Genomic DNA, 12,113 nt, shown 5'->3' with positions numbered 1-12,113 from the left:
AGCCTTGGCTTCTCAGCAGCACAGAGAGGGGCTTTTTCCTTGGGTGAATGGAGAGGCTGGGAGCAGGGGCTTGGCAACAAAAGAAGGTGTCGTGGCTACCAAAAGGGGACTCAGAAGGACGGAGCTGACAACAGTGCTGGGAAAACCTAACGCCACACAGGAGAGAGGCTTGGGGACAAGAGGACAGGGAACACGCTCAGTTCCTTTTTCCAGAAGGGAAGCGGTAAGAGAACAGGTATGCACCCAGAGTACAGCTGACTGGAACAGCGTCTTAAAGCAATTAATGCAGATAGCAAGGCACAGGACCCAACTGTGGGAGAAATTACGGACCGGCTCAGAGCTGGGCAGTTTCAGATCGGGTCTGGCTCCTACTGTGAGATGGAGCTTGTAAGCTATGAAGCGACACGTACGTACGCTGTGAACGTGTTCCCATTTTACAGACTCAGGCCTAAGACACTCCTTTCAAAGCAGACCCTTACAGGAGGCCTGTCTGCCCACACCCAGCTCTTCCCAAGGCACTTGCATCAACCTACATTTTCAAACCCATACATACAGTAATCATTCCTTTGATGACCTCATTTCCAAGTGTCTTGCTCCCCAAAGTTTCCCTCCTTCAACCTTACCTTTCCAAACAGTTTCCTCCTTTTTTTACTACTGCAGACTTTCCATTTCAGACACTGGAGCTGCCTCGTGGCCAGGTACTAGAAAGATGCCTATTGAGCTCACCCACGCTTTCTAAACACACAGAGATTACGAGAACAAACATGGTGGCGTTCTCCCTACGTGTCAGTTTTCTTTCCAGTCCCCTGGGCTCAACTGGTTTTATGCAAAGCTTCAGACTGTCAGTGGTTCTTTGTCTTATTTTGGTAATTGATTCACGAGATCTCCTTTCTCATGTCCTTCCTTGTCGGTGCTGCTCTGCCAACACTGTTACAGGTAGCCACCACATCTCTTAGGGCAGGATTAAAAGAAACTTTATCCTTTTTGAGTGAGGCTGAGAAGATCAACAATAACAAGAAGATGTCAGGATGAACGGGAAAGGAGATACCAAAAGTAACAAAAATCAGATGCCTCGCTATTTTGAGGCCTGGCAGTTCATTTCCCTGGTTTCTGTTTTGTGTTACATCTCGTACTAAACCGCAGGAACAAGAGATGAAGTAAAGGCACAGCAGTCGCTTCAAGTGGTGGGAAATCCACCTTCAACCAGGAACAAAGGAAAAGTTAGCGAAGGCCCAGAGAAATCCGTGGCTCTGCATTAGTTAGCAGGAGTACCTTCTCTACAAGAGTCAGGTTTGTGCTCTTTAGCACGACAGGCTTATTAAAACACCCGTGGGCTCAGGGAAGTTTTCTGAATCCACGTCAGACATTCAAGTCCAAGACACTACGTGCCTTTGCAGTGGCAAATAAGCCCCGCTCTCAAGCCTCTGCTCCACCATAGCTGCAATGATCAAAGCAGTAACTCAAGGAGGGCACCTTCGGCTCTCTAGGCTGTTTCCCTACGCGTGAACATGAGGCAGCTGTAACTATATGCAGACCTAGAAAGAAAAAACCAGGCGCTCTCATGATACTGAAGTGCATTTCGGGTCCTGCTACCAGGGGAACTCTCTAGCAGAAGTTTAATTTCCAAGAGAAAAGCTGCTTTACCTGCAAGCAAAGCCACGGTTGAGATGGTGAGAAGCCAGCAATGCTAAGCAATTTGAATGAGTAAGAAAGCCAGCAATGCAAGAAAAGGGAAAGCTGGGATAACTAGGCTCGGTTTTGTTATCTGTACAAACACACCAGTTCCAAGTCCCACAAGTATGAAGCGACCATCAACTGCAGAACAGACTCCACCAGTAAAGCAAACAGCACGTAACTGCCGTTTGCAGAAAGAGACGAAGGCTACAGCCTCGGGTATGGACTTCTCTAGAACACCCTCTCCCACCTGCCGTCCCCTGAGCAGAGACCTTCCACGGAAGGAAAACCAAGAGAGGTTTCGCCACTACGGTACCAGTTTCTTGTGGCTCTCCGGGCACGTGGTCATTCAACCACAAGCTGCATTTTGGAAGTGCTCACTCTGGCAAAGAAGATCACTTAATGCAGCAGACAGCAGTGGAACAAGAAACAAACAAACAGACAGAAATTTCTCCTATGCTGCAGTTTCAGGGCTCATTGCAAGTAATTTTGTGCATGCTTAGAGCTCAGACTGGAGCGTGACAGGACAAAACACACTCTGTAGCAATCGCTGTGCAGTTAAAGTCAGGATTTTATAGCACCAGAGGTCCTTCTGCCTCAAATTCAATAGACATATCCAGACTATTCATATGCAGACAAATGAACAAGCCCAAGGATAAACAAGGTTAAGAAAATGTAACCCAATACAGCGATATTTTATACCACGCAGCTCCTGAAGGGCTCTCCGGAAGGGCTTTTATCAAATTCCATCTGGCAAACGTTTGCTTCAATCAGTAACTGTGCTCCCACTTCAGGCTGCCTCTTGGAGGCATCCTCTTCCCCAGACAGCCTACCAAAAACGTGCCAGACCTTTCCAGGTGACAGAGAAGGAAGCTTGACTCAGGCTCAGGATTGATCCGACCACTTCTAGTTCATTTTCCATGGGTTTTCTACTTGGCCTGTTTTCAGTCCTGACACCAGGTTTGCTATGGCCTTGCATCAGCTAGTAAGGACGATGGCTGAGTAAGCAAGATTCATTAGCATGTCTTAAGAAGGTGTCTAAGCTTAGAAGCAGGCAGGGGGGATTAAAAAGTGCGCTATCAACCCTTTCCAGAGCTAAAGCCCAGCCACATACTGCAGCCTTTAGATGAACGTTTCACATTCCTCCCAAGCTCACAGTAAGAAGCTGCTGATTGTTTCCTGCTGTAGTCAGAGTAAGCAACACACGTGGCAGAAAAAGCAAAGCAAGAGCCTACAGCTAACAAACAGCTCTCGGAGGCATCCCCAAATGGCAGATGTTGGTAGCTTCAGAGACTGGAAAACCAAATCATTTCCTCCAGGAATTTTCAGAGCCTTTGCACCAACATAAGAAGGAAGTAATGCCACTTAGCATCAGCAGAATTAACTATGGATTTCTATCACGGGACAAGAAAGCAAGTTCAGGGCCCGTGCGCGGGTTGAGAAGCACAGCTTTGGACAATCCAGTGAGAAAATGTTGACCTTTTTCTTCAGATCCCTTCTTTTCCAAACACATGCACAAATCTGATGTTCGAGACTTACAATTAGTCAATTTGCACAGACTTTGCATCTGCCACACCACCGCTGCCAAAGGCTGTAAGTTGGCATGCTGCGTCTGTACTTGGCGATACACCCGTTAGGCGACAAAGTGTAAGCAGAAAGCGTTTTAAGAAGGACTAGAGTTACCAAAAAAACATAAATCAAGAGTCGAGGGAGGCAAACGGGTTTTTAGTTAGGGCAGGCTATTAGAAAAAATAAAGACTCCCGAGAAACTTGCAAGTCAAAAAGGGAACGGATGGCCAAAATCTGTCACACGTTGGTAACACACGGAACAATCAAGATGCAACATCTCAAAGCCAGAGGAGTCCACCAGCCAGGCACCGCACACAGTAAGAACATTACTCACTCGTGTACTGCGGAGGAATAGCAAAAAGAAAGACAAGTCAATAGAGCACACAGCAGAGTTCTTTTCTTCGGATGTCAACTGAGAAAGAAAGACAAGGTTGTAAAAATCCTGCCAAGTCAACTGTGCTGCGAGTGGGAGAGCAAATTACCAAGGTAGGTATAGATTAGTCACTCAGGAAGATTTCTGCCTATTGATTAAGCAAACATTAAAGGAAGCCCTGCACATTATTCAGCAACAGAGGACTTTGACTAATCAAGGGAAGGCATTGGACTTTAATTTTCCTAATGGAGTTTCTCTGAAATGGAATTGTTTCTTATACAGCACAAATGGAGAAGGGGAGGGAAAAAAAAAGCAATTGGCATGCCTTAAATACACACGCACATGACTTTGTAAACACCACGGAGAACAGTAGGACAACATTCAGCAGTGGCTCCTGAAGAGATCAAAATCAAACAATTTTAGTTTAACTTTCAAGATCTCAAATATTTGTAAAATAATACCCCTTCAGATCAAACTCAGAACCCAGCCTGAAACAACAGTAGGTACTATTTACACTCATTTAGTTGGGATTCCAGTGGTCCATTGGCTTTGCTGTTCCAAACCATCAAAACACCACATTCTACTCTCAGTTAACAATACAGCAATTGACTCATCAAGTTACCAGATGAGTAATTCCCCTTTTGCATTTTCCCAACTCAGGAGGTGAACCCAAACTGTTAGTACACACCAATAGGTGTCCGTGCATGTCTGCAATTACTTCGTCTCAGTGTGTCACCTTGGTACAAACACAAGTTCTCCTCAGAAATAGTTTTTCTTTTACAATTGGTATAAACACCCCGACATAGGTGAGCATACAGTTATCTTCTCAGAACCTACGGGCCTGGGGTAGAGAGAGTTATGCTGATTAAAAACATCTCAGCAAGTATTTTGTGCCAAAAAGTGCAAGAGCCCTCCTACACCAGCAATAGCGGTCCTGTTAAAGCAGCTGAACTTGTGTGTTTTGACAAGGGAGTCCTAGCTCACGGTTCCAGGTCCCAGAAACTGCCAGCTTCAGCAACCTGATCTCAGCACCTCACGATTCTTTCCTATTTCTAGTTCTCCAAACGTTGCCATAGCCTGAAACTCACCTCCAGCTCGCAACGCTGGTGCAGCACCCTGCAGGGAAAGCTTGGAAACCCAGTGCCTGAAGGCTGCGTGTCAGAACACACTGAGAAAACCCCAGTTTTGCTTAAAATTTACACTTTTGAAGACAATTATGTTTTAAGCAGGAATGGTTATCGGGGCTACCCATTTTTGATAGCTAGCTCTAGAAACAGGCCAAGGGCGTGGACACATTTTGTTTTGAAATCGCACTGCAAGATATCTGCTTCCTCAGCCCCGATAAGCATCCTCTTGGGCTAACGTAAAAACACACAAGTCCATTGGTATTTGAAAGAAATAAAAAGGCAAAAATCATCCTTAAAGTGCTATTTGAAAGCTTCAGAGAACTCCAGCACGACAATGACTTGTTAATAAGCAACGCTGTTTGCCTTTTCATCAAAACTGAGAGTCCGGTGTGTGCCCAGATGGCCCAGCCGTGCTTTCTTGGCCTGTGTTTCCTTCCCCAGCTCTGTCTGCATGTTTACTTGGCTGTGCCAGACGTGGAATTTCTCTTATCTCACTTTCCATTACGGGCAAGACAACGTCGCAGAGGCCGCTTGGTGTTGCTGTTCTTCAAACAAATAACCAGCGACACTAAAGGCACCTTTGTCTCTCAGCTGCAGCCAAGATGCTGAATTACTGCAGGGAGTAAATGGTCGTGCAAATTGGCAAAGAATGATCCATTCTCTTCTGGAAAGGGGTAAAAAAAAGATTGACTCATTGTGCAGAGATGACATTGTACTCTGTACTGCTGCAGAGGCCACCAGTACCACCACGCTGCACACGCCGGACCCAGCCCGCCCATGATTCAGCGCGGGGCGCCCCGCGGCACGGGGAAGTTTGTCCTCCATCCAGTAACAGGGAGGAGCAGAGCTTCTCGTTTTCAGCTCTCACAGCTCAGTGCTGCTGCTCAACAACCTCTCCTTGCTTGCCCTGCTGCCAAGGACCCACACCCACCACCTCATCTCTCCGCTTCTGCGGAGAAGAGAGAATAAGCCAGCGCTTCTGATGGCACAGGGTACCTGGGAGAACAACATTTAGCTGGAACTAGAGCAAGGAGACACCCCCGTCCCACCCCAAACCAACTGACCCTCAAACACCTGGAAAGGAATATTTTTGGCAGTATCTCAGAGGACGTTTCACTGGATCCACCCTTCACTCACTGAAAAATTTGTTCCTCTGAGCAGATTGCTTCTAGAGTAAAAAGGATCTATCCAAAACCTTTCCTGACGCCAACGGACGTCTGAAGAGTGCGGGTAACTACGTCAAGACAGCACTTAAGCATTTCAATTTCAGCGGCTAATAAGGGACACGGGCTAAAGCAGAAGTATTCACATGCTCTGGGTCAAACCTCTCCTTCAACACTTCTGCAAAGCAGGTTTTCAGCAGCGAGTCCAAGGTCTATTCATGCCAACAGAAATGAAGTCAAAAGAAACAAACCCTACTGTGCCCCACGGGCCTCAAAACTCTAGGTTGGGACTCAATGACAACGGGAAAGATCTGCCTTGAGGCTTCCTAACTCAGTTTAATTTCGGGTCTCCGGAATACCCTGTGCAAAATTTAGCCTCCCATGTTCGTACGAGCTGAATTCATACTGGCAGACATTAAGTAGCCACACGTAGCAGAAAAATTACCATTCTGATCAAATACTCCATTATGATTAATCTGCAGTGAAGCCTGCAATAAGCTTATTAAGAAGAACTTGGCTCACTTTCCTACATGTGCACAAGGAAAAATGTTTTCAGCATGAATATTTAATTCTCCCTTATTTTAACAGATGTTTTGCCATATTTTTACATCCCTCTTGCCAGCTCCTCTTACCAGTTACAATTCCACTAAGAATTGCAGCCATTACGCACTGGAGAAGGAGGAATATACCGAAAACCATTCTACTTCCATTTGATTATTGTCCAGAGCTGGTATTTCTGCCTTCTACAGGGTGCTACGTTACCTCTTCTCTAGAAGCACTTACTGAGAAGCTTGTTACCCACAACAAACGAAAAACCACCTCCTCTAGGACATTACACATCTCCGAGCAAACAGGGTAGTCTGCTGGAACCTGCTGCCCAAGGTTTGTCTTTCCTGTACACATTTAACCGACCACACGAACCAAAACCACGCTCTGGCTAAACCTCCAAGCGAGCAGTCGTACTTAAAGCCACACCTGCTGGCTGTAGCTCCACGGCCGCGGGATCCTCCACTTGAACCTATTTATGCTGTCTGGGGATGCACCCTATGGCTATGTGTCATGCGTTGAGCATCACTTACTGTTTCTCGGGAATCTGTAATAAAAAGGCTCATCTGTCCCTCTGAGCACACAGAGGAAAGGTGGGAGAGCCCAAGGAGGTCTCTGGCCAACATCCAAGCGATGCCACCTGCGCCCTCAGGTGCCAGCAAAGGGGGTAAGTTTGTGGTCTAAGCAAAAAAAAAGCAGCTGAGCTCTCAGCCAGACCGTCAGCTGTCACAGGTTTAGAGCGCAGAGAGCCAACAAAACTGGCTCTGTATGACAAACAGGGAAAATACCAAATCAAAGCCTCGCTTATGCCTGTGCTGAAAGCCTTCCTGAACAACATGGCTCTTGTAACCAAGGGGTAAAGGCTCATGCTTTTACTTCTGAAAGGGCTATGCATGCTCCCAGTCTATAAAAAGACAGGCATAAAATGTTTTCAAAGCACTGAGATTCACTATCAAGGTTTTCTCAGAAATAAAAATATTCCAAGCAGAAAGCAAAGACTTCACAAGCATGCAAAGAAATTCAGCTGCTTCACCACAAAGCTAAGGCAGCTTGGCTCTGTGGAACTGGAGATGCTGATATACTAAGAGACTCAAGTCAATCCCAGCTCTACTGACCCAAGGGGCACACCTAAAAGAATGCCTTTCACACCCGAGTCAGCACACCCCTCTCTGCTTGCTGTGGGGATTATCTGCACAGGTAACGCTGGCACAGAAGAACAAAGATGACTCTGTTCTGCATCACAGACACACAGATTGAAAACCTGAGTCCAAATGTAGGATTTTTATCTTTTCTGCTGAATTTACAAGCACAGACAACCCTTCTCAGCTTTCAACACTAAGGATAAGTCTGTAGCTCCAGTCCTTGAAAACATTCATGAACTCCTGGCCTCAAATTTTATGTTAAAAAAAAAATTTAAAAAAAAAAAAAAATCAATCAGAGATGTCTTTGCAGGAACCTGCAGGAAGCCAAAGCCAGATCTCCTGCATGCCCTTGCCCCCACAGGAGGGGAGATCCTCTGAGGGCAACAGGACCGGACGCAGGCAGCAGAGAGATGAGCAGAAGAAGGTTCAGCACCTGCCTGCAATGATACACAGCTGGCCAGCACCTAACCCAGCACCACAAAAACTGCAGACAACTGCTGCTCGGATTATTTGCACCCAAGGGCAGGGTTGAAAGGCAACTTCTCTGCAGCGGTTTCTGTACTATAAATAATTGCAGAGCTCCTGCAGCTGAGGCTGCAACTGCTCCTTCGCACGGTTGTGCTGCACCAGAACTCAGTAGGCAATAAGGAAAACAACCGTCTTGGTGTGCAACTGTACGAGTTGAGCACGCTGGCAGAGGGTTAAATAGTCATCTGTGCTGCCAGACTTCAAGTCAGGAAACCCAACATTTACGATAGCATTTGGGGGGCCAAACGGAAAAGGTGCAGTCGTCTGCCTCCTGGCGGTTCTTTTCAAACCATAGCTGGGCAGAGCAGCTCCTGGCAAGTGCTCGCATCGGGGAGAAAACCTGTAAGTTCTGCTCGTTTTCTCAAACTGCAGCATTCATGAGTAAAATCCCTTTGAAGCAAAACACGTTTCTCGTGCTCTTTGAGCATCAACCAGAAGGAAGCAAGTTCCACACAGTTATGGGAAAAAAACAGGTTTGTTGGGTTTTTTTCCCTTCCTGAATTGCTTAACTTTCCATGGAGAGCTGCCATCATTGCAAGCACATCGTTTTGAAGCTCAGGTCCTCTCCTGTCAAACCACCAGTCACCCGCAGCTTGAGCTAAGGACACGGGTGAGAGCAGTAACAAGCACTTGTCCTCTGGGGTTAGCTGACAAGAAGGGTCCTGCCACAGACATTCACCAGAGAGGGCTTAGAGAAACTCCAAGATAAAAAAACATTCCCATATTCCAAATCCCACCGATTTGCAAATAAGCTCCTAAGCACTTACATAATCTTGTGCTAAAAAGTGTTGGCTGCTGCAGTCAGCAATGCGCACGCAGGGAAGACTTTTAAGTAGTACTGCAAAGTAAATGGAAATAGCTACCAACTGCACTAGAAAATTTTGCCAATTCAGAAAAGGTTACATCTTAACTTGTGCTGCACATGAAGCCCGCATTTGCAACAGACCTCGGAAGCCAAAGAAACACTGATGCTTCTGGGAAAGGAAGATTAACAATAATGAAAACCACAGTTTCAACGTTAGAGACCAATTTGAAAATGGCTTAGGTGAGAACAGGTAATCATGGGGCGATTATTTTTGGCTTTGAATACTGAACTTTAATACTTTAAAGACACCAACATTGTTGGCATTAGAAACAACGACAACCCTAGGGTCTGCCATGAAACCTACGGGCTCTTGTGCTCAGCACCGCTCCCGCCACCCCACAGACACTCAACAGCAGAAAGCGCGACGTGTCACTGCTACCGCCGAGGCCAGCAGAGCTTGTCAGCACCCAGCACCACTGACTGAGCCCCAGGATTTCAGGTGCGCCTAGAAACAGAACTGGAAGATTAAGAGTACAAAACCAGCAAGAATCTGCCCCCCTCCATAAACTCAGTTCCGTTTACCTGGCGTGTCGGATAGCGGGAGAGGAATGAAAGGATCAGGCACAGTCAGAAGAGGAGGGCTAGTGTCCAAACTCAGAATGTCTTTCGTTTTTTCAGCTGGGAACCAGGAAGAGAAAAGGCAGAGTGAAACAGAGAGGAGAGAAAAGCAGAAAGCATCGAGCAAATCCTCAGCATGGGCACAGCTCAATTATTACAGAGTCCCAGCGACCGCCTGACAAAACCACCACACAAACACACACACTCAGAACAACTTTATGTTGCTAGAAATAAGCAATGTTGAAAAGAACAAACAAACAACTATTACCATGCAGCTCTCCAACACAATTTAACCCACAGATCTCAAAACATTCCTTGAAAGGGCAGTACTATTATCTCACAAAGCGAAACAAAAGGTGAAATGCCTTAACAAAGGACACACAGCAGGCCAGCCCCCATGTCGGGCCTCCTCGTCTGAAATTACAGATACAACACCTTGCATCAGACGGGCTTATACCCATGAGGAAAGAAAAAGGGCTAGAAGAGCCCAGCCCAGCCCAAACGGAGTTTCCAAGACACCTTCCTATGCCAGACTGCCGGACAGGAGAGTCAAGGGCACATTTTAAAGACAAGCACTACAAGAATTAAACATGCTACAGCATCCAGAAAGCCGAGAACATGCAGGTGCTTCTCAGGCTTTGCAGAAGGTACATTACAGCTGAATGTGGAGCTGCTGCTACTCAGCATCACCCCACAAAGGCTGATGGAACGTCATAAAACTGCTCACAGGGCACTGAACAGCTGGACAAACTCAGAAAGCAACTCCCTAGAGCACTCCTGCATCATGGACTTCAACTCCTTTATGCTCAGGTAGGAGTCAACAATACCAAGCTCAGCTATAAGCTCCTCTAAATCTCTTTTTATAATAGAAATAAGCATCGATGGATTTGTCACTTCTCGCCCCACAAAGGATTCTTCAATCTCTTCCCAGGACTCCTCTCACCAAGGGTTTGTGCTTCCACCGGGAAGCACCAAACAGCTGCATTTGTCACCGGTAACAATGGCCGCACAAGACAGGGGAGGGGATTACTTGCGTTTAGGGCTCCTGGAAGCAGTTTGTCAATACTGCGCTCGCTGCATTCAGTGAGAACTGATGCTGAGGAACCAGAAACGAGCAGCAGCGCTCACCGAGTTTTTTCGGCACAGAAGGGGCTGCTCAGGGGAAAACCTTGGTACCCAAGGACCAAAGCAGACACCAGCCAAGGTCACATGTGCAGAGGCCTCTGCAGAAAAGCCAAGGACTCCCTGCCTCTAGACCCAGACAGCCCAGCCTGTGGAAACCTCTCACCTTCACCATTTAACACGTCCATTGTGAGACTAACTGTGCTCTCCTCAGAGGATCTTCCCTGCTCACTCCCGTCTCTGCTACTCTCCTCATTCTGCGGCACAGACATCATTATCCCTGCTCCTCTCCTCCTTCATACAGCCTAACAACTGCAGGCAAGGAATATCCTCCAGCATGTCCGACTGATGCCTCCAAGTCCAATTCCCTTACTGCACACCACGTATGTGCTGCATGGAACTTCAACACGTTAAGAAGCTGTCTGGTGAACTTCAGGGGCTCACCTAATTTCTTCCCTCACCAAAAGCCTCACCTCTGCCTACAGGCAATGGGTCCTGTCTCTGCCACCCAGTTGTGACAAGTTCCTACCGTTCCATGCCGTTCCTACCTTCCCTTCTTTGCTGAAGTGCCAAGGCTCAGCTCAGCTTGTATCAGTTTTACCTTCCTTTCAAAGAGGTTACGACAAAGCGTTGCCATTTCTCTGCCATGGTGCTGCCCCGGGCATTGCCCTGTAGGACATGTTGACAAACTCACCTGATCCAGCAGTGAAGGAAGAGCCACCAAATGCATCTGCCTGGGTTGCAGATGAAGCCGGCTGGAAACCTGGAATCAAGTTCTCTGTGGAACTGCCCAACTTTTCTGGAGCTTTCCCTGAAAGGCCAGACGCAGATTTAGGGGAAAAAAACTTACATTCTGTAGGTAGGTTGCTTACCCAGATTTTTAGGATGCTATTTCAAATGTGCGACTCAAGTCCCTCCTTGCAAATCATAACTCGCAGATGAAGCAGTTTAAACCGTAGCTTCTGCAGCCAAATGATCGAGGCCACTTTCAAAGCAGTTAGTACCTCTCCCTTTGAGGATCATGCTCATTTAATTGCAACTGCTCAGCAAAGAGGACAGGGACTGAGAAGGGAAAATGGAAGTATTTAGCTCTTACAGGCACAGGGGACCATGACAACAGGGGGGCACCCCAGCAGCACCCGACCAAAAGCATCATCATTCCACGCCATCCTCGGTTGTGAGAGCAGGCCGGCATTAAACCGCCTCCATGAACCTACCGTCACCCAGCTTTGCAAAGTCCTTGTTCAGCAGCTCCTCGGCTGTGAGTTTGGAGAAGTTATCATCATCAAACGGATTCCACGTGGAGACATCGGGTGGGTTATAGACATTCTGCTGTGAGGTCCTTGGGGAACCCGAGGGTGTGGTGGAAGCAGATCTAGATGTGATCATCCCAACCAAACAACAGTCGTTAATAACCCATCTGGAATCTATGAGCTGGTCCAAGCT

The 12,113-nt window shown here is 47.1% G+C and overlaps 1 protein-coding gene across 8 annotated transcripts in view; it reads right to left on the bottom strand.

Annotated features, from left to right (window-relative positions):
* Positions 1-12,113, bottom strand: part of AAK1 (AP2 associated kinase 1) — an 81,388-nt gene that overhangs the window by 18,803 nt on the left and 50,472 nt on the right. For 4 of the 8 annotated variants that reach the window (XM_086477286.1, XM_086477280.1, XM_086477287.1 and 1 more), the window contains exons 14-16: positions 11,885-12,042; positions 11,362-11,478; positions 9,510-9,605 (exon numbers count right to left, since the gene is read on the bottom strand). In XM_086477286.1, coding sequence (XP_086333412.1) covers positions 9,510-9,605; positions 11,362-11,478; positions 11,885-12,042 — 371 coding nt within the window. The remainder of the gene's footprint in view (positions 1-9,509; positions 9,606-11,361; positions 11,479-11,884; positions 12,043-12,113) is intronic. The other 4 variants (XM_086477281.1, XM_086477284.1, XM_086477283.1 and 1 more) reach the window with 1 other exon arrangement.

The sequence above is a fragment of the Leptosomus discolor genome, chromosome 23 (genome assembly GCF_034619465.1).
Source record: "Leptosomus discolor isolate bLepDis1 chromosome 23, bLepDis1.hap2, whole genome shotgun sequence".
NCBI classification, from domain to species: domain Eukaryota; kingdom Metazoa; phylum Chordata; class Aves; order Leptosomiformes; family Leptosomidae; genus Leptosomus; species Leptosomus discolor.
This window is presented reverse-complemented; position numbering and strand designations above follow the sequence as displayed.